General features: G+C 49.3%; 8 protein-coding genes across 8 annotated transcripts; 3 read left to right on the forward strand and 5 right to left on the reverse strand.

Annotated features, from left to right (window-relative positions):
- Positions 1 to 49: 49 nt before the first annotated feature.
- N7477_010187 (40S ribosomal protein uS13) lies at positions 50 to 880 on the reverse strand (the record flags this gene model as incomplete). The annotated part of the gene is made up of 3 exons (XM_056971848.1): positions 50 to 347; positions 591 to 756; positions 877 to 880. 3 exons carry the CDS (start codon positions 878 to 880, stop codon positions 50 to 52), a joined length of 468 nt encoding a protein of 155 aa, XP_056818827.1.
- A 1,105-nt stretch (positions 881 to 1,985) lies between these two features.
- Positions 1,986 to 4,937, forward strand: N7477_010188 (uncharacterized protein; the record flags this gene model as incomplete). The annotated part of the gene is made up of 1 exon (XM_056971849.1): positions 1,986 to 4,937. One exon carries the CDS (start codon positions 1,986 to 1,988, stop codon positions 4,935 to 4,937), a length of 2,952 nt encoding a protein of 983 aa, XP_056818828.1.
- A 701-nt stretch (positions 4,938 to 5,638) lies between these two features.
- Positions 5,639 to 6,720, reverse strand: N7477_010189 (peroxidase; the record flags this gene model as incomplete). The annotated part of the gene is made up of 2 exons (XM_056971850.1): positions 5,639 to 6,464; positions 6,611 to 6,720. 2 exons carry the CDS (start codon positions 6,718 to 6,720, stop codon positions 5,639 to 5,641), a joined length of 936 nt encoding a protein of 311 aa, XP_056818829.1.
- A 684-nt stretch (positions 6,721 to 7,404) lies between these two features.
- On the reverse strand, positions 7,405 to 8,043 carry N7477_010190 (uncharacterized protein; the record flags this gene model as incomplete). Its single annotated transcript, XM_056971851.1, has 1 exon — positions 7,405 to 8,043. One exon carries the CDS (start codon positions 8,041 to 8,043, stop codon positions 7,405 to 7,407), a length of 639 nt encoding a protein of 212 aa, XP_056818830.1.
- Positions 8,044 to 8,510: 467 nt separating this feature from the next.
- N7477_010191 (3-isopropylmalate dehydrogenase) lies at positions 8,511 to 9,735 on the reverse strand (the record flags this gene model as incomplete). Its single annotated transcript, XM_056971852.1, has 4 exons — positions 8,511 to 8,715; positions 8,781 to 9,004; positions 9,113 to 9,244; positions 9,322 to 9,735. The coding sequence occupies 4 exons, from the start codon at positions 9,733 to 9,735 to the stop codon at positions 8,511 to 8,513; spliced, it is 975 nt and encodes a 324-aa protein (XP_056818831.1).
- An 816-nt stretch (positions 9,736 to 10,551) lies between these two features.
- N7477_010192 (HSP70/90 family co-chaperone CNS1) lies at positions 10,552 to 11,955 on the forward strand (the record flags this gene model as incomplete). The annotated part of the gene is made up of 3 exons (XM_056971853.1): positions 10,552 to 10,846; positions 10,911 to 11,183; positions 11,240 to 11,955. The coding sequence occupies 3 exons, from the start codon at positions 10,552 to 10,554 to the stop codon at positions 11,953 to 11,955; spliced, it is 1,284 nt and encodes a 427-aa protein (XP_056818832.1).
- A 1,426-nt stretch (positions 11,956 to 13,381) lies between these two features.
- N7477_010193 (putative endo-1,4-beta-xylanase) lies at positions 13,382 to 14,862 on the forward strand (the record flags this gene model as incomplete). Its single annotated transcript, XM_056971854.1, has 5 exons — positions 13,382 to 13,437; positions 13,494 to 13,650; positions 13,703 to 13,835; positions 13,893 to 14,006; positions 14,072 to 14,862. The coding sequence occupies 5 exons, from the start codon at positions 13,382 to 13,384 to the stop codon at positions 14,860 to 14,862; spliced, it is 1,251 nt and encodes a 416-aa protein (XP_056818833.1).
- A 343-nt stretch (positions 14,863 to 15,205) lies between these two features.
- Positions 15,206 to 17,047, reverse strand: N7477_010194 (DUF2841 domain-containing protein; the record flags this gene model as incomplete). The annotated part of the gene is made up of 5 exons (XM_056971855.1): positions 15,206 to 15,756; positions 15,810 to 15,977; positions 16,021 to 16,575; positions 16,628 to 16,838; positions 16,898 to 17,047. The coding sequence occupies 5 exons, from the start codon at positions 17,045 to 17,047 to the stop codon at positions 15,206 to 15,208; spliced, it is 1,635 nt and encodes a 544-aa protein (XP_056818834.1).
- Positions 17,048 to 21,335: the final 4,288 nt, after the last annotated feature.

Raw genomic sequence — 21,335 nt, forward strand, 5'->3', positions numbered from 1 at the left:
GACAATAAAGGAATCCCTCCATACCCCCGAAAACGACGAGATAAATGATTTAGCCCTTCTTCTTGGACACACCGACGGTGCGTCCACGGCGGCCAGTGGTCTTGGTGTGCTGGCCACGGACACGGAGGCCCCAGTAGTGGCGAAGACCGCGGTGGGAGCGGATCTTCTTGAGACGCTCGAGATCCTCACGGAGCTTGCTGTCCAAGCCGTTGGAAACGACCTGGTAGTCCTTGCCGTCGACGATGTCGCGCTGTCTGTTCAAGAACCAGGAGGGGATCTTGTACTGGGTAGGGGTCTGGAGAATGGTGACGATGCGCTCAAGCTCTTCGGTGGTGAGTTCACCAGCACTATAGAGAGGCTTGTCAGTATTTCCGCTCAGTTCTCATCGTTGCATTGGCGAGCGCTCTGCAATGTCTCGTCTCGGGTGTTCGGTCTTTTCCCCCTTTGAGGATCTCCACCGCACAAAATTTTTGAGTTCGGTCACCCACGTCGCATTAGACCGAGGAACCCCTTCAGACTTTTCCGTATAGTCCACCGTCGACTGAGAGCATTGCAGAGGTTGCCAGGTTGTTGGAATGTGTCGAACGTACCGCTTGCTGAGGTCGACATCGGCCTTCTTGCAGACCAAGTTGGAGTAACGGCGACCGACACCCTTGATCTGGGTCAGCGCGTACATGATCTTCTGCTTGCCGTCAACATTGGTGTTGAGCAGACGCAGAATGAACTGGAAGTTGCTCTTCTCGCCTGAGACGAGCGCTGTAATCGAAAAGTCGACAAGTTAGCCTTGCATTTCCCGGACCTATTTCAACGAGAGTGGTGTTTTGTGCTTCTTGAGGGCGTAGAGTATTCGAATTATCGTAGGGGAGGAGAACGTACACATGATGGGCGATGGCGCGTTGTCGACAGAGGGATGGAGAGAAGGAAGTCTCGAGCGACTTTGCTGCCGTTGTGGGATCGGGTAATTGGGACACTAGCCAACTTGGGATTAGTGTGGGCGAGGGCTCGCTTGATTAGAGCTAGTCTAAATGGGGCTAAACGCGTCACGTGCTGATTCTTTTACATCTAGTCACCTGACACCATCGCAGTACGAGGTAATCTGGTGGTAATATCACCCCAAATGATCGTGAAATATTACCGGTATCTTACGCACTTTCATAGAGCCTTCCGGCTGGCATTTTCTCTTTCAAAGTCAACACTCGACAATGTCCTTTGTGTCCATAGAGTCTTTCGGTCTCGAGATATCGGGCTGAGTTCAGTCAAGTGTCTTGAACAACTCTTCAGATCGCCTTACAAGTCTTGTTTGACACCAATCATCTATGATTTGAGCGTTTGGCTACCAGAATCTTGGATAAGACAGACTTATTAGTTACAATGAGTTTTTCTTTGTGGACTCAAATCTCTTTGTATGTACTGTCAGACGAATGCGTCGAGAAATTGAAGATGTCCCCTTGTACTCGATGTTAGCGGCTTCGCTCACCTACTCTTTGTGTAGCCCCGCCTCAATTTTGATACCAGATGGTGTTCCACAATCACAGGCTTGCACCCTTCGCAGGTACAGCACTCCAAGTTGGCAAGGTCAAGTAGCAACTAAAAGAAATAACAGATTGCCTTTGTTTTGTTGCTCGTGCTCTGTTGTTTCTAACTCGAAGGGCCCAAGGACATGATAATCCCGTGGTCGTCCTCCGGACTCGTTCTCTTTGTCGATATCTCGAAGTTTGTGTGGTCGCGCTTTCTTTCTTAAGATATTTGGTCTTGATATAAGAGGATTGTGCCTCAAGCTTTAAAGTAGCTACACTCCTCCGTCTATACAATACTTCAATCAGAATTTGGTTTCTTCAACCTCAATAACCTCAACTTCAACAACTCGCTTGGCCCTAAGCATTCATTTCATCATTCCTGGATATCCACACTCCCCGTCTGCGAGTCAACTTCAAATAATTTCATGCACCGAGCTAAAGCTCAAATTACGGGAAATGCCGATGAAAATGATTTGTCACGTTCCCAGGGGCTGGCAAGAACGTGCAGACCAAATGGAAGCACCAGAAGTTGCCAAGCCATGGTTTGACCTGACCGAGCTTCCTGATCCTCCCGATCATACGACATTTTGGTCGACTAGAAAGCGAGATGTATACAATGGTTTCAAAAAGCCGATCATAGATGCATTGGAGAGGCATTTTCTCTGGGGCATCAAAGCCCACATATACACAGGCAAGCCTACGAAGGGTGAGAAGATAGATGCTCTGTGGAAATGTTTCTATTACATGTCAGAAGACCATCTGCCTAAAAGTTGGAAGGAGGCGTTGAACTTGAATCGGGATGCTGGACCTCGACTGCTGAAATGGAAAGAGCTGAATCCTGCGCCGAAGCCGATTAGCAAATTTTATCCGAGCTTACCTCCGCAGTCGTTCAACAAGGCCGGATATGAGAATTTGTTCATGCCTGCAGGTGCGCCGCCCGATGTGCCATGGACTTATATGCTGCAATTCCAACTTTCCTCCATCAAGCCTGAAATCTTGCCCTGGTATTCAGTTCCTGGCCAAAGATCAGTGCGAGAAATTCAAGGTCAGCCTCAGAAAGCCGCCCCGAGAAGAGTCGCAACTAAGAATTTCACACTTAGGAACGCTGTGCCAAGCGAATCAACACTATCCTCTTCTCCCAACAGTATTTCGCCAAATAACAAAGCCACTAGGTCCTCGTCTCGAATAAGTTTTTCTGATCGGATCCTGTTTGATCAGGACCTATCTGGGCTAGTCGATTATGAGGAAGGTTCTGGGCTAAGTCCTTCTTTAGGCGAATTTACTAGCTCTGGGAGGGGCTCTGGGGACAGCTTGGGAAGCAGCTTCGGGGGCAGTCCTTACAATATTCCCGCATGTTACGACGCCAAACCTATTCGAGAAATCATTGAGAAAGCCATCATGAAATATACATATCGCTGGCTTGATCGTCATCCCGGTGCACCATTCAAAGGCCCAATTCCACACAGGATAGCCGAGAAGGCCGAGGATCTCGAGATTGTCCAGTCTGGAGCCTATCGATCTGTTCAAGCTGCCAAGGTTAACGTGTATCTTGAACTGGATGCAGATGGCTTCGTGGTGCCGGTCCGTGGCAGGGGCCCAGTATGGGAGGGTACGTCTTGTGCCATAGACTGCGTGATTGTCCTAGGCAGCTTGCTCGATGCGGGGTGCACCGTTGCAGACCGAGGTGACAGCGATGGTGCCCATTTCACCGATCTTGAAAACGCCTTTGTCGAGGTGACTAATATGAACTGGGAGGCCTTCAGCGATGAAACCTCGAAAGAACTCCGTAACGCCTATTATCGTATACTGTGCGACAAGGTCCCAAGTATCACCATGGGCAATCTCTGTCACCCGTGGATACCGTGGTCCGAGTGTACCAAGAACTTCACTCAGTTCAGATTTGATTATACCACGATAGACAAGGCTTGCCATTGTAGGGGCGAGGGGACTACAGAGACGCCAGGAAACGGGCGTGTGCTGGACCCTGCTCCTCTACCTGCGGATCGCGAGGGTGTGACAATGAGCCAGCTATGGAGTCGAGCTTTCCCAATATACCATCCGTTCATTTGCTCAGATTGTGGCTCTGGGCCTGAAAATGACGGTCCATGGCTTTATAGAAAAATTACCAATCTCCCCCTTCGTCTAGTCGTTCAAACAGAACCAGGCACCAAGATCTGGCAACACACTCAAGATCAGGTTTTCGACTATTTGAATGCGGATGGAGAACCATGTCGAGCAGCCTACCGCTGGCTTGGAGGAATTTACGGAGCAGGTGAACATGGACGCGTCTTCTGGGGCGAAGGTAAGCGTTTTGAAGCCCCCACCAAGGACTACGCCATGTACGATGGCGCGCTGGCATCGGGAATGATCATTTCCTTGCCTGCATCTGGTGAGGAAGAGAATATACCGCTCGAGTGGGTGCACGATCCAAATTGCCCACCAATCTTGGTATATGAGCGTGTAATGAATCCCGAGACACCCGCTATTTGTGCAGCCATCAATGCCCTCAATAATGTAGGTCAGATGATTGAAAAAGGCCAGATGTTCAAGGATGTTCACGTACCTTGGACCCCTGATTCTGGACCTCCTCTTTTCAATTACAAAAAGCGACAGTTGCCCACGTTCGGTGATTGTTTCCTCGACTCAAAACGTCCCGATCCATTTGACACCCTTCCGAAAGATATTTGGGATATCAAGATACCCGACTGGTTGTCTCTTGCGAAGATAGATCCGAACAGGAATCTTGTGTCGAAATATGGTCTCACGGCACTAAGATCTGCCTCGCAAGTTCCGATCGATCTGCTCGGCACTTCGCTACCACGGGATCCTGAAGACGTTTCACCCTTCGACTCGCCTCATGTTGGTCCGCAAAGTCTCGCTGCACAGGTGGAGTTATGGCCTCCGGGCTCTTTGGACATCACTGGTGCTCTAGACTTCCCTGACCTCTCATCACGATCGGATTTCAGCTCCGGCAGCGGCTCTGCCCTAGGTGATGGCCATCTCTATACTCTGAGAGAGTACTTTGATTCACAGATAGTCAATGGTCAGGGCCCCAGGGGAGGGCAACGTGCTCACAACCTAGGAGGGGATGGCACGGCTTCACCAGAGGGTCCGGATATCACCGAGGAAGAGATACACGAGCTCTTCCAGGATTTTACACATGTTTCTGACTGCAGCTCGGAAATTTCCAGTCCTCTCCCACTCGACAACCCTTACCCTAAAAAACGAAAACGAGACATACGAGAAACGGTTCTCATTGAAAATGCCGAGAATGTGACGACGATGACGAAGGGGAAACTGACGACAGAATTGGGAGAGTCAGAGGAATCTACGACGGATGCCACGTGCAAGAAGCGTCGTGTTGAGACGCTGGATGGGCGCTGGTTACCGCGAAATGCGAGGGCCATAAGATTCGAATGATCGAGGGCTATGATCATGGTAGGCCGCTATGTACTCGATACTGGTTCAACACGATGATTCGGGTCCAGTAGAGCGATGTTTGGCATTTTCACACCTATATTTGATACAACTTTTGGCGGGTCGCTTTCTCAGATTTCTTGATTCTGTAACGGAGGGGCCTCGGAGCTATGATGTTGACTAGGATGATAATACAATGCAAATTAGTAACAAGAAGTGTATTTTATTAACGGGAGACATGGTCGATACTAGTTGATGGAAGTTTGTGCCAATCAGGGACGCGATATTGCACACCGAGTGACTCGGGTTTGTATAACACGCGGGTGTCGCCGAGTCCGTGCGGAGTCTGCCCCCGCAATACCCCCGGACTCTTTTCCCTTCATTTTTCTCCTGACTTCCCCTCTGTTTCTCATAACTCTTCATCATTGGGGGTATTTGGGCTGTACAGAGCCCGTATCCTTCTGAGACAGTTTTCATATTCAAGCCCGCAGACTAATCACACCAGAAACTGATAAAAGGAGGGTTTTCTACGCTCTGAAGGGCCCCGGTTCTTTTGAGGTATTTTCGCTCATGTTCTATGATCTATTTACATCTCTAAGGCTGGTCAGATGTTCACAGCCCCGGTCTATCAACACAAATGGGAATTGCTCATCCAAGACAACACATAACCAAACAGCCAACAAAAAGGAAAGGGTGATGTGTATCTACAGGCGAGCACGAGGCTCGCCCTTCGACTTTGACGGGCCGGTAGCCACGTTACTCTTCTTGGGAGCAGACAAATAGCCACCCAGCTTGTTGTCACTGTTGGTGATGGTGCCGTGAGCGTCACGCTGAATGCCCAGCTCAATCAGCTTGGCGAAGACCTTCGAGAAGTGGTCGAAGAACAGGTCCTTGTCCTTGGCGTACTTCTCTACCCAGGGTGCAAATGCAGGATCTGTCTTGAGTGCCATGTCGGTCGGCAACATCATCAAAGGCTCCTCGTCCTCATCCGCATCCGGGTCCTCATACACAAACTGTGTCATACCCGTCGCTAGCTTGCGCGGCTTCCAGTCAAGCTCGAGCAACAGCTTGAAGAACGAGTTCGAGAACCGAGTTGGGTTCGTCACCCACGGTCCTTCAAATCCGCTACGGTCGCCGTGGCATCGGCCAAGATTGTGTCCACCGGTCAGCGCCACGATCTCTTGATCATTGAAACCCATGCGGTTGAAGATGAATCGCAGGTGGTCGGCGCCCTGGGCACCGTCCGGCAATCGACCGCGTGGCGGCAGCTTGGAGTCGTCCACGAAATCTGTGCGTCCGCCCTTCCAGGGAATATCCGGTCCACCCATCTCCTTGATCGCAACTACACCTGCCAAAGTCCACAGGTCCGAGTACGTGATCCACGGATGCTTTTCCTTAATGGGCTCCAAGAACGCCCGTCCGTGCTGTAGACCAGCGTTGGCCGGGTCGCCACCCTCTGCTTCGTATCGCATACCGGCGCCGTTTGAACCACCAGTGTCAGATTCAACATCATACGTGCCGGAGGAGTGCCTGCAAATAAGAACCTGTCAGCGTCTCATGCTTTCAAACGATCGGTTGCCGCGGTCGCCCGGGAACGGAGCCTCTAAGCCGACCGGCTCGGCCAGAACTTGGCTCCCCGCATTTGAATAAATCACGAAAGAACGGGATCAACTCACCATGCCAGTCGTACGAACACAGGGCCCAGACTGCCATCATCATAGTCGGGTTTCTTCAAGGAGGCGGCGATGTCCTTACGGACCGCCTCATAGTCTCGGGTATTGCTCATGCTCTCGGCCGATAACGTTTGTGCAAAGATTTGTTCGCGGCAAAGATTTTCGAGTCAGGAACTCAAACCTATATCAAACGACAAACGGAAAACTTTTTCTAGGGAGTGAAGAGAAGATGCTGAGAAAAAGGAAAAGGGTCAAGTCTTCCACATGAAGATCAAGAGAAAGTGGACCCGCGGGTCGCGAATCAGCCAACGCGAATTCGCCGGTCAACATGCCGAGGTCTCTTCGGTCGAGCGCAGCCCCATCTAATAGTACCCTGCATGGTTCATTCGTGCACATGATGTTGCGATGGCGAGAATTTCCGATATTCGGCTCCTGTTTATAACGTCCAGACAGGTCGATTCTCGTGAAGTTTGGGACTTTGGGTATTTGGGGATCTGGCCTGGAGTCTCTACGATAAGGGCATGAAGTCAGTTTCCTCCGCATATGCCGTCGGTGACAGACAGGAATGCCTCGGAACTTTGGTACATAGCCGCGTTACGCCCGTGAGAGTCGCCACGCAACAACTACGTTCTTTTATCGGCCTATCTATTTCGCCATATCGACCCAAGTGCTAGTCAAAAGTTTTTTGGAAATGAAATGACCCCTTTGCAATTTGGACATGGGGCTAAATGGTTGCACATCATTCCAGTGTCAAACACTGCAACAAAGCGGGCTGCAACCGATCGGAAACATTAAAATCACTTCTGTTTGACAATCTCTTCTTCATGTCCTCCCTCAGTATCGATCGATAGCTCCTGACGATTGAAAATTCGGAGTTCCTCTGGAGAAAGATGGCCCTCAAGCTTGTCCGTCTTTGCCTTGATCTTCTGATCCTCATTGTCCTGATTTCCTCTGCTCAAACGCAAAAAGTCTAGCTCCCGCAGCAAAATTGCCATCTTCTTTCGTGAATCCTGCAGCCTTTCTTTCAGCTTCCGAACCTGGCTCATTTGCTTCCTCGCCAGTTCATCCACATTTCGATAAAATTGCCGAAGGTCTTTGCGGACGCGGTGTCTCTCTTTCCTCAAGCGCCGCACCTTTCGTACCAACATCCTCTGGTGCGTAAGATCTGTCTGTTGGATTAGATTGATTAAAATGTCGAATGACCGCGTATGCTGGATGTCTATGTTTCCTGCGTTGATGTGCTCACGTAGACACAAGATTAATGCCCGAATGTCGGTCGAAATTGAGTCCACCAGCTCTGTCTTTTGTAGTTTCGACATGTTCTCTAGCCCTTGAAGTCGCATTGCACAGGAACCGGGGGGAGGAACTTCCGGGAGAAGACTATTGGGAGTTGTCGTTCCTGGTAGTTGGAAGCATTGTTGGATCTGGTCTGACATGTCGGTGTTGGAAAATACGGGATTGTTGATGGGATACCGAAGGGTGTTTTGGTCGTAGAGGCAAGCAAAAGATAATATAGTAATGAGATGGAAGGATAATCATATGAAATTGGGTTGAGAGAACCCCAAGGTTAGAGGTTAGAGGTCTTATAGTGACAATTCGATGTCCACCGCGCATCACTCTTTTACGCAAACATGAAACAAGATCTCAGTATTTTTTGATATGTTTCATGGCAGACGGAGTAGGTTTGAATGATGACTCAGGTAAATCTTTCGTTCAGGCTGTCTGCTTGAGATATACTAGTACCCATTCCACAAACACCGGAGGGGATTTCTATCGATCACGAGGTCTCGTAGACCCATTGCGAAAGACATTCAGGGTGCTGATTGCAAAGCTTGGATCATTGAGATTCAAAAGTCAGGGCTCGTCCATTTATCTTCTTACGTGTTCATTGACACACGCTTGTTCACAGTGCTGCTACGATCGCATCCCCAATCTCCTTCGTACCCATCTTACCTCCTAGATCGGGGGTTCTATGGCCTGAGTCAAGAACCTTGCGCACTGCATTCTCTATGCGTCTGGCCTCAGCCTCCATGTTCAGCGAGTAACGAAACATCAGAGCGACACAAAGGATCATGGCTACAGGATTGGCAATGTTCTGACCGGCAATTCTGAAGAATTTGTCAGGGTTATGATGGAGAAAAGGGGGAAATTTACATGTTTCTTCTCAACTCACGTTGGTGCTGAGCCATGAGTGGGCTCGTACAGACCGTATGGTCGTGTCTGTAGCTTTTTGTCACCAGGAAGACCATTCAAGCTAGCACTTGGCAGGACACCCAGGGTCCCAACAATGGAGCCTGCCTGATCAGAGAGCATGTCACCAAAGGTATTGTCTGCCAGGATAACCCCGTTCAAAGAACGGGGGTTGGTCGCCATGATCAGCGATGCCGAGTCGGCAAGCTGGTGAACCAGTTTCAGTTGTGGATATTCAGTGGTCATGATCCTTTGTACCACCCGGCGCCAAAGGCGAGATGAGGCCAACACATTCGCCTTGTCTCAGGAGATTACGGGCCACGGTGGATCGTGTCGTAGGGCAACTTCGGCGGCTAGACGGGTCACACGCTGAATTTCGGCCTCTGAGTAGCCCCATTCATCCATTGCTGATATTATCATTAGTTCAACATGGATATTGATAATCCACTATGAATGTTCAAGCTCACCGTATGTTACATCTTCTACTTTCCGTCCAAAGTAAGCTCCACCGCAATTCTCCTCACCACAATAAAGTCGACACCTTCAATAATCTCTGGTCGGAATGGACTAAACTCCTTCGCGATGGAGGTGCTTGGAGAGTTAACTGAGCATGGACGAAGATTTGCATAAATGTCCATTGCCTTTCGCAACTGCAGTAGTCCACCTTCAGGGCCGTCTAGACCATGCCGAGCATTGTCCCATTTGGGTCCTCCAACTGCTGCGAAAAGGACGGCGTCTGAGCTCAATGCGGCTTGCTTGACTTCTTCCACGATCGAACTTCCTGTCGCATCAATGCTGCAGCCCCCAATCAATTCATGACGTAACTCAAACTTGTGTTGCGAAGTCTCAAAGGCCTTGAGCACCTTGATGGCCTCAGCCATGACCTCGGGGCCAATGCCATCACCTGGGAGTACGAGGATGCTGTGAGTTAGGGCCATATCTGTCTGGATCACGACACAGTATCACAACCCAATGATAGATACGGAGACCTGGTTGCACCTTCCTGTTCATGTACGCCTATAAAGACTATGTCGGCCTGTCGGTCTTTCCACCGACGAGTGCGGGGTTCAGCCATCTCGGACAATGGCCGATGACAAGGCATCCGATACACGGAGGTCAACGATATCTCTGTATGGGTCTCTCCATTGTATGGTCAGAGTAGGATGTGAAATCGTGTTTGTCTAATGGTAATTACTTCGCCTTGTAGGTACAAAGCCCTCCTGAGGCGGAGACATGCAGGACGAAGAACGGAATAGTATCCAGCCAAGGTGAGATATGACTACTGACCCCTGTGCATTTTCAGATTTTATATATTATGCAATATTTATTCCATAGACACATTTACACAAACACTGTAGTCCGAAGTGTTGACATTGCGAAAACCTGAGGCAGCAAATTCGATAGGGCAGAAGCCCTTCACGTGATTTGGCCGAGAAGCTATCTCTTTATCGCGATAAGGCGTGACAACGAAACTAAATGCTTCAATCCCGCCTGGGATCATCTCTCTTCAGAATGTGCAATCAATGTAGGATGCAGGAGGGACTTTTTATCGATGTAGAAAAACCTTTACTATTACGATCAATAAAAGCAAAATCGTTGTATTACAAATCCGTGCTAGAAAAGTCGAGAAGATGGCCGAGGCTTTCCGCCCAAAGGCCCCCTCGTTTGCACCATTTGCATCCAATTTTTGTCCCCGCAAAAAAGTTCACGAGAAACTGCCCCTCTAACAAGCCAGCGATCGCCCAGTCTACACTATGTCGCGTGTCGAAGAGCTACCGGACGACTTCGATGAGTCGCTTAACCTCAATGAGGCACCTCCGGAGGTGACCCAAAACGTGCCGCAGCCGGGTTTCGATGCCTTCGCTGCGTCGAACGAAGCGCCTTTCCCAATCAACGAGGAGAAGTTGATGGAAATGATGCAAGACCCCAATCACCCCGATATGCCGCCAGCTATGGCCTCGGTCAAGTCGCATTCTAAGGAGGAACTCTTGGCCATGATGAACAAAACGCCACTGTTCATGACCGACATTGAGAACGCCGGTGATGAGAGTACGTCTGATCTGTCACTGTGGTTGATTAACTTCGATTAGCTAACCTTCATTCTCATCTATAGATGGCGAGAATGTTCTTCTAGATGCGCTTCAGGCTATGCAAAACGAGGGTACTCGTGGCGAGGTTGCGCAAGGTTTCAAGGATCAAGGCAACGAAGCCGTCCAGGAATTGCGCTGGATCGACGCGAAAGAGTTTTATACAAAGGCCATTGCAGTGATCTACGCAAAAGAGGATAAGTGGGAGAAGCCCGAGGATGTCGAAGAGGAGAAGAAGCTTTTGCGGAAGATGGAGGAGTTGTCGCACATCAACCGAGCGTTGTGTAACCTCGAGCTTGGTACGCTTCTTGTCTTACTCTTTATCTTATGTATGTTGCTAATTACCTGCGGACAGGCAACTACCGAGCCTGCACCCTTGACTGTGCTACCACGCTCAAGCTTAACCCCAAGAACGTCAAGGCCTTCTATCGCTCCTCTATGGCTTTATTAAAGCTGGATAAGGTCGACGAAGCCGAAGACGCTGCCTCAAGAGGATTGCTCATTGACTCAGAGAACAAGTCCCTCCAAACATCCGCCAAGAAAATTGCAGAGCGCAAGGCAGCCGTCGCGCGTATGGCCGCCAAACGCAAGGCCGAGGAAGACCTTGCACGCAAACAAAACCTAGTCCTTAGTACCGCTCTACGGGCCCGTCAAATCAGAACTCGCAAGACCGATCAGCCTCCGGAGATGGAAGATGCCAAGATCAAGCTTGTTCCTGATCCGCTTTCCCCGGAAAGTTCTGTGGAATTCCCTGCTGTTTTCCTCTATCCCATGGATGCGCAATCCGACTTCGTCAAGGGCTTTTCAGAACTGCACACCATTACGGACCACCTCGAATACATCTTCCCTTTGCCTTGGGATACTAAGAATGAGTACTCGATCAACAACGTTGAGTGTTTCATGCAGACTGTCTCGGGCGGTTTGATCAAGGCCGGCAAGAAGTTGCCCCTCCTGCAGATTCTTACTGGTGGGAAGGTTGAAGTGGTCGATGAGCTTGTCCGGATCTTCATTGTGCCCAACTCCAAGACCAACGCATTTATCGCAGAAATGAAGGCTCGCAAGACTGGCTGATCATGTGCCCTCGAAGTAGCCAAGCAAGCATTATTTTACCCGACCCAGAAAGAGCACGATATCCCAAGCATAGGAGCGCTCCGATTCCACAGAGGAACGCTGCAAACAGCACCAGTTTTGAAAAGGCACCATGCTGAATTTGTATTTCCCTCAGTGATCAGTATATTCACGATGAGATACCGACTCGAAGCGGCTTGACGTTGGGAAAACAAGATACCCAGGTTGTATTGCTTATAGACCAATTTGATCATTATGTATGAGCTCCACGCTGAGAGACTTGACTGAGCTATGCTCTGTATGAAAGTATAGATCCCACACACAAGCTTTCCAAGAAATGCAGTGAGAAGGCATACAGCTTGACGGAGAAGATGACCCAAGGAAATCTATTTCTCCTGGGCCCTCTGAATCTCTTACCAGGCACTGTAATTCTAAGGAGGTAATCTAGACATGTTTCAACTACTTCCTTATATGTCTTTCGAGTATCTCTCTTCAAATACAACAAGGAAAATCTAACGTGCCCCCCTTTCCGGAATAATGAAATTATCTCCTCTATTCACACTGTACGGTACAAAGGGTCAACACGTTCCCTTCACGTTAGGAGAAGTTGTAGGAAGAGGAACCAATTGGAAATAAAATCTAACAGCCACGTCATGAATTTAGCCTGTAGTTCCATCCTTTGAGTTGTGACGAATGCGGGGATAAGCATCTGCAGGGCTCAGGTCATCAAATTTTGCCGGGCGACCAAGACGGAGGTTCCTCCGGAATGAACCTTGCAGAATATCCAGGGTCGCCAACTCACAGCATTGATGTTCAACAATAAGTGATGGGCTTTTGAGTTGTCATTATCATCGATATGAAAATAAATCACGGACTTCAGTGAGGGTAAGATGATAAAGCACAAGGATATAGTACAGAAATAATTTTGAAACAGTGCTTCCCAGCCTTGAACCACCCTGAAACACTCGGGCTTGACACCAATGTCCTTAGCTCATAAGTCCTCCGGCGCGTCGCTAAAACACACCTCTTTATGATAAAATGGTATTCGCTCTTGAATTTGCCTTAATAACGATTCGGAAGCTAACTTTCAGCCTAAATTGTCTTGTTTATTCAACATGGGTCCCTTGTTCCTGTGAGCAGCGGAAATAGCAAGGCCGAAACCAGAAGGCTCCATGTGGCGCCTGATGCAGACTAGACCAAGTCCCTTATTATCTTCGGAATAGCCGCGACCCCTATGCCACGGCCAGGAGCTCCGAGTGCTGCGAGTGGGTATATCACATAGCGCCGGTGTGTAAAATTTCTTAGCGTATGCCCTTGAATGTTATATAAGGTGCAAAGCTGTCCGGCTTGGAAGCTGAATATTATTCCTTCAACAAGCTACGATACATCCAGTCAGCTTCAGAGGCCAAGGACCTCAGGCAGCTTCAATATGGTTCACTTCCCTACTGCAGCATTGGCACTGGTGGCCAGTGTTCTGCCACACTTGTACATGCCACCCCTGATATCGTTGTGAACCATCTTTTAACATCCGTTCCTAACAGGTCACATGCCTCGGGACTTAACACAGCTGCTGTTGCAGCTGGCAAAGTGTATTTCGGATCAGCTACCGACAACCCCGAGCTTACAGATACTGCCTACGTCAAGCAGCTGAGCAATACCGACGACTTTGGGCAAATCACGCCCGGGAACTCTCAAAAGGTATTCTATGTACTATCTTACGGGATTGAACCCTATTCACAACATACTATAGTGGGATGCAACTGAACCATCACAAAACGTCTTCACGTTTACTCAAGGAGACACGATTGCCAACCTCGCTGAAGCCAACGGCCAGAAGCTCAGATGTCACAACCTGGTCTGGCATAGTCAGCTACCAAGCTGGGGTGAGCTTGTCTGTTTTTCTGTTTTTCCAATCCTCCTTACTTATTAAAACCTCGCAGTCACTAGCGGAACGTGGACAAATGCAACTCTGATTGCAGTCATGAAGAATCATATCACCAATTTGGTCACACATTACAAAGGCCAATGTTACGCATGGGATGTTGTTAACGAAGGTACGTTCTCAATAGATAGTCTATAATCCATAGGCTTGAACATTTTCTAACAATCAGCGGACTAGCTCTCAACGATGACGGTACATACCGCGAGAGTGTGTGGTATGAGACCATTGGCGAGGCCTACATCCCCATCGCATTCGCCGCAGCCGCAGCCATAGATCCCAATGTCAAACTCTACTACAACGACTACAATATTGAGTACTCTGGGCCGAAATCGGCGGCTGCTCAAAAGATTGTCAAATTGGTCCAGTCGTACGGTGTCAAGATCGACGGCGTCGGTCTGCAATCCCACTTCATCGTCGGTAGCACCCCTAGCAAGAGCGCTCAGGCTGCCAATATGGCGGCTTTCACTGCCTTGGGTGTCGATGTGGCTATCACCGAGTTGGATATTCGTATGACTCTTCCCTCAACGAGTGCTCTCCTCTCCCAGCAGTCGACAGACTACGCCAACACTGTCGGTGCATGCATGGAGACAAATCGTTGTGTCGGTATCACTATCTGGGACTGGACCGATAAATACTCTTGGGTCCCGAGTACCTTCCCCGGACAAGGTGCTGCATGCCCTTGGGATGAGAATTTTGTGAAGAAGCCTGCCTATACTGGCATTTTGACTGCTGAGGGGAGTGGAGGGTCTACGACTAGTACTCAGACCACTGCCGCGGCCACCACTATGACTACGACGACCTTGAAGACCACTACGAGCTCAACTACTACAACTTCCAGCTCCAGTGGCTCGACGGGTGTTGCCCAGCATTGGGGCCAGTGTGGTGGTCTGAACTGGACTGGGCCAACAACTTGTGCTAGTGGGTACACTTGCACATATTCCAATGCCTATTACTCTCAGTGTTTGTGAATGTGCTTTGGGCTGTTTTTGAATTGAACAGAACAACTATCCAGGGGCGTGGTCACACCCGAGCTTATCAGAGGGAAACTCAACCGGAGTCTTTTCCCATATGATCACACCAATATGATGCTCGCATTCACTAATGGCCATCATGCAGCCATGGACTGTGTTGCCTTTTTCTTTTTCCTTTTTATTCAACTATTTCGAGTTCAATACAATCTTGATTCAATTAACATAATGGGGAATAGGGACAAGAAAGGCTCAAAGGTTGGAGGTTTCTATTTCTCGTGAGGCGTGATCAATAAGGAAACTCGTGTTCAAAACGTTAAGAAGAGCATAAGTGCTAAAACGCTCAATTATCAAAATAATAGGGAAACCCATAAATTTCCATATTCTCGGCGAATTGCTCTGTTCCTTGCCCAGTATTGGGGACTCCAGGCTGTTGTAGACCTTCGATGTCATTAAAAGTCTCCGGTACGAAGGGTTGGGATCCCACAAAAACAGGGGAATAGAATGGGATCGAAGCTGGACTGGTGCTTGAAGCTGGACCTGACTCGACAATTGGACGCTTTCTTTTCAGGTCTTGTGGAGATGGCGACGCCGTGTGTTCGAAGTTGGAATGTATGGGAAGTTCTTGCTGAATATACTGCGAGGAGTTGGGAACGGCTGGGTGAAGGTTCGGTGACAATTTCGTTGGTATTTCGGTCCCGGATGAAAGTAGAGGTTGTGGGATGTTGCTTCTTCGTAATTGACCGCTGCGTACACTTGGGATCTCTTGGCTCGATTGTTGACTAGTGTCTTCTTCTATCGGTGAAGCTCTTCGGCTGCGCTCACCCTGGCTGGCAGCGAGATCCACCGCATCAGGGAGGTTGGCTCGTAAGATTGACACGGTAGTTTTCATATCTGCGATGAATGAGTCCCCGGGCTCCAGTAACGTTGACGGTGTCAGCAAGTACCGGTCGCTCCATCCTGGAAGTTTTCCTCCGCTTCTCTCACATCATATAGTTCATCTAAAAGCTGCAATCGCTCGGGTGGGGAGATTTGACGGCGAATAGGCTGCTCTGCTTCTTTGAGTCTTCGGGCGGTGACTCCGTTGCTGGCGCGCAACTCGCAGAGGATGTGAACTAGGAGCCTAATACGTTCTATGCGATGTGTTAGTGATCTTACCCTGAGCCGGAACCTGGGAGAAGGATGGGAGGGGGCGCTCAATACCAGCTTTGGGAAGATGGTCTGGCTCACGGTGGCTCACTCCAGCCGGCCACCATGGCGGTTTGGTCGCATCAGGCTCGAGTTGTTGGGTTCTGCCAGCAACGATTTTCCGTCCATTGTAGGGATAGTTGACCTGTTTGCGAGGTTCCACGAGCTTGACGTAGGCTTTGGCGATGACTCGGCAATTCGTCTGTTGTAGATTTTGGAATACCTTCTCGTAGTAACTGCGCAAGAAATCTGTTTCCTTAATGGAGATGGTAGCTTTCTGATTGCTGAGGCTCAACTCTTCGTTCCAGGGCTTCTTTCGAGGCTGTTGGGCTTGCGTGGGCCAAGGTTCCTGTTGACCAGGCCACAACGTCGGTTGAATTGAAGGCCCGGGAGGCATCAGCACTCTACCGCGTCCTTCCACCCCTCGGACTTCAGTGCTGTGCGGTACATGGCCAATTTGAGACTGGAGAGAAGACTGCTCAATTGTTGGTCTTGGGTGAGGCGCGATTGGTGCGCCCGTTTCAACTACTCCTGGTTAGAAACATCCATCACACCTGTACCCAAAAATGTGACATACACTGAGAATGTGACGGGCCAGGATCTCTGGACCTCGCCACGGCGCGGAGAAACTCATTGGTGACTCGTGGAGATAGAATGGTTTCACGGCTATTGGCGATAGAGCGCGAGGCTTCGTGGCGCAAATTGCCCTCTCGGTCGATATAGATGAGGGCAAAGTGCGGGTAGGATAAGTCGCCCCGCTGGTTTGGCCTCGACATGGTTGTTGACACCTGTCACTGGGGTTAGTTCTCCGTCAAAATTGCGACGTTTGTGCGATTCATGACAGTACCATGCAGCCAAGCCTCATCGACTGAGGCTTCAAATCAAATTTGCAAGGGTAATGCAATGGACTGAACGGCTCCCAGTAGTCAACAGGAGGAGAAATGGACGTCTTACAGCCAGGGAGCATATCTGACGATTGAATAGCACGGAAAATCATTGGTGCTCGGGAAATGAAGATAATGGCTAACCGTTTTGGTCCCACCAGAACTCCTGGGATCCAGAAATTTATATAAAAAACGGCTCAGCCACCAGCCCTCCTGTGGCGCACCTAGGGGGCTACCGAAAGTGTGGAGTTCCAGCTCCAGACAGGAGGGAGAGGGTTGCGATGATGGGAGAGACGGGATTTGCAACAGAATACAGTGATGAACACGGTCGTTGGGCCGCTAAAGCCCACACGCATTACATGGCGTGTTTACAGGATGTAATTTCCTTACCGTTAGCTGCAAGTATCATAGTCACGGATCGAAGGTCCCGCGGAACAAGCCGAGTTGGAGGGCCAGATCCCAAGTGTCGTCGAAGGCACCCCACACACCGCGTGTTGTCTTTCGGGATGAACAAGGGGATCTTGCCTTGGCACATGCCACGACGATAGAGATGGAGCCTCTGTTACCATGGGTTTATCGGGGGACTAGCCCAATGGAGAGCCCTGGACAATGGGGGGCTTGTCTTAAGTCTGCCGAGCCATGCCATCTCATTGGAAGCGCCATCTGCTCTATCGATCAGCTAGATCCTAGCTCGAGACAATCTACTCAAATCAGAATGTTTCCATGGTTCTCACGCAAGGCTAGGTCGAGCGGTACGAACGGTTTCCGGTTATACCGGGTCTGGAATGCAGATCAGTGCCCGGCCGTTTGTGACAGAAGTACGAATTCTTTGCCTCATGTGCCCTGTCCGATCTCTCTGACGGTGTTGATTGCTGTTTTCGGCGGCCTGCATAGGCATGAAGACCGAGTCAGGCACCTAGGGGAGATCACATCCCCATATTGACACTGCGAACCATCTTTAATTTTAGGCTGTCAACCTTTCGCTGGTAGCTGTCAAGGTACTGATCCCGCATACGGTGGGCCCTGTATGCCTAGCCTAGAGCAATGCCGGTGTGGCTTTTTCACTGCACATTTACGTTGATCGCCTCCAGAGTGTTGGAGGGCTGTGCGGCTGACGTTGTTGCGACGGTCCACATCCATGCAACAAAGTCTAGATCTCTCAGAACGATACTCGTGTCCATCCATTTGGTTCAAGCCGTTCGTAAGGTGATGGGCAGGACGTTAGTTGTGCTCCCCCTTTGACGCCGTCACACTGGTTCTCGCCTTAGGGGTGGTTTGGGGGAGGCTTGGTATTGTGTCTCATGCCGATCACAACCGTCGTGCAGTAAGACCTCTCATGCCAATTTGCAAAGCAATCTGATCAAATGCTCGATTGAGCATTGGAGAGCTGGGTCCCATACGGAACTTCACCTGCATATCCAGACCTTTCACCGCTGGAATCTCCCTCGTATCCTTGGAGGGTTTCCGCCTTTTGCCTGCACGTCGGTTAATCTCTACAATTCTTCGTATGATTAAGTTTTAAGTTTAGGCGTATCGGCTAAAGGATCCAGTAGTAATTTCTCTTCTATTGCTGATTTTTGACTCTGTGGGAAGAGTGTCTTATTCTGCGCTTGCCAACCATGGACTTGGGACAATCCGTCGATTCCTATTTGTAATTTACCATTGCATTGGGACTGACAGCCTAGTGTGGAGATGTATCTCTCTGCGCCGTATCTTTGGATAGATTGTATCCATCAATGGAAGTTTTTCCGCGTGGTTAGTGGCTTGAACACGATATGGTAGATACATTGCGAGACGACGCCGAACTCTGGCGGCCTCGTCATCCAAGGACTCCCTGCGAAGGGTATGATACCTGCATTTTGATGTTTTCATGGCATTAGAGCCTTGACACAGTTACCATGAATCTAGGCGCCACCATGTGGCTGAGCCGGTCCTCTGTCGATCATCGTATTTTCCGAATAGTCGATCCTTGCCTCGGACGGTGGATGAGAGACTGTCCCCGCCAGGAGAGCTGAAAGTCAATGCGACAAAGATACAGGGCAGAGAGCCACATTTTCTCCGGGCTAGTGAATAACCAGAACTACAGTTTGCCACCCGGTCATGACGAACGGCCTGGGCTTTCCTCACGCTGTTTCCCTTCTTTTGGCCGGCCGGCCTCAACTCGGCTCCCCCAAAAGAAAAGCAAAAGGAAGGGAAAGATCCTGGCCCCATCAAAGATAATTGAACATGATCGGCGCCCAGTCGTATGTTTGTTTAGGTCTGCTTTTCCCAAGGTTCGAAGTGTGATCATCGAATGGGGGGTGTCAGGTAGATTGTGCACCCTCAGCTCTCCCTGACCCACAGGCTCAATCCCGAAGTCGGCTCCCTGCCCGCGGGAGTGTATAGCTGGCATCTAGAATTGGATCGGTGGGTCTCTAGAATTGGCGCCAAGGCGCTAAACCCTTTTTGTAATCCAATTCTAGAGATCAGGTAACAAAGAAGGTTTAGCGCAGTACGGTAACCAAGCCCTTACCTTCTCCTCGTATGTAAGCTTTAGACCACGCACTTATTATAATAATATAGCCTAAAACTCCTAACCGTTCGATATGTCTAGATATTCCTTATTTAGTAAATGTTTAGTGTACCTACCCCTTTAAATCTAGAAATATTCTAAATATCTAGGAAATATCTTTAGTAAAGCTTAGTATATCTCCCTTATACCTTAAATATCCCTTATATATCTACTAAATATCTACTAGATATCTAGTAGATATTTAAGGTATAAGGTAAATAATAGAGTAAGAATATATATTATAAAAAATCGGAGGTACTACGTAGATATATATAAAAGGTTATAGAAGATACTAGATATCTGCTAGATATCTAGCAGGTATCTACTAGATATTCTGGGAATATCTTAAAATATAAGGGAAATTCACGAAGGCTAACAGGGGGCAATAAGGGAATAAAGGGTAGAAAAAGGTATGACCAAAAGTAACGTATATGCCAAGGTATTAAAGTGGATACCGCCAGTCTAAGATACCATAACTAATCAGGAAGGCGGTCGGCCAATTCTAGAACTCAGCTTTTCCAATTCTCGAGCTCAGCTGCATCCTGCCCGCGGAAAAGCTGTCACTAGCCTGCCGATCTTGATGAAAACCGTTAACCTCGGAGAAATTCGACACCACCAGCAGTCAAATCGGGGACCGATCGAGGAATCGAGTTCTTGCCAAGGGGACAGAAACCGGGCGTTGGGCCATTCTCTGAATCCTTTTCACGACCGGAGACTTTCTGCTATCTCGGGCCGTCAGCATTTCGGTCGCATATTGAAGATCATCTCTTGATCTCCCTTACTCGTATTTGATTTTTCGATTCGGAGTTCCGGATACGGTTCCGGAGAACACTGATCAGACTTCTCCGGGCTCCGTGCTGCAAGACATTATGTGGGCCGCTCGATCGGGGGTTCAGTATTAGGTTGACAAACTATCCAACCAGGGATGGGCTGTGTACAGCAGACGTTCGTGCTTCGCAATTTTCCCTTTGTCCGGGGCAATAGCTTATCTTCGTAAGGCTCTAAATAGAGTTTGGATGCATCGTCCACTGTCAGCTCCAGTGTCAGACGCCCCTCCATGAACAATAGGTACATGGAACTTTTGAAACCGGATCCCCAACGGTGAATGTGTTCACTGCAAGGCCGTGCAGTTGTCTTTTTTTTTTTCCGTATTTTGCTGTCATTTTCTAAGCTGACAGGACTCATCTTCGTGCCTCTTGCTGCACATGATCTGCAGTATACATTCAAACGTCTGGAAGCGTAGCCAGGGTAGTATACAGTTGCCAATTGCATTGCATGAGACGAGAACGAGCGAAAACGAGCGAAAACGAGCGAAAACGAGCGAAAACGAGCGCATGACGATAGAAGGTCCCCGACATGCCATATTGGACTTCATTGTATCTGCTCCAGTTCAACCAACTCATCGAGCTGAGCCGCACACTCAGCGCTTTACCCAAGAAAAAAAAAAGGAAGCTCCGAAGTCTCGCCGTGGCTGGCTGAACGAACAATTAGCTCGTCCCAGAAAAACCCGAAATTCCTACTCGTGCGTTTAAGGCAGGGATCTCCCACTTGCATTTCCTGGAAACTGGGAAAATTGGATCCATCTCAAACGGGCTTGTGGCGGCACAGCGATTCTTGACGGCCCACAGAGTACTTAAGCGAGCTGCAGGACGCCCGTTCCAGATGTCCAGAACCGTGGGCCAAGATGATGGACAATAAACGGAACATAGCTCCGGAGCTGTTTACGGGTACGCGCATTGGGGTGGGGTGTCTTCGAGCCCCGTCACATGCCTCTATTTGTGGTTCGCCCTAGAGATTGCAGATTCCCTCGATCTGAAGCCTCCGATTGGCATAATTGGTATAATTGGTAC

This window comes from Penicillium maclennaniae, assembly GCF_028827695.1.
Source record: "Penicillium maclennaniae strain IBT 15551 chromosome Unknown utg000008l:1.0-3552695.0:1.0-3555053.0, whole genome shotgun sequence".
NCBI lineage: Eukaryota > Fungi > Ascomycota > Eurotiomycetes > Eurotiales > Aspergillaceae > Penicillium > Penicillium maclennaniae.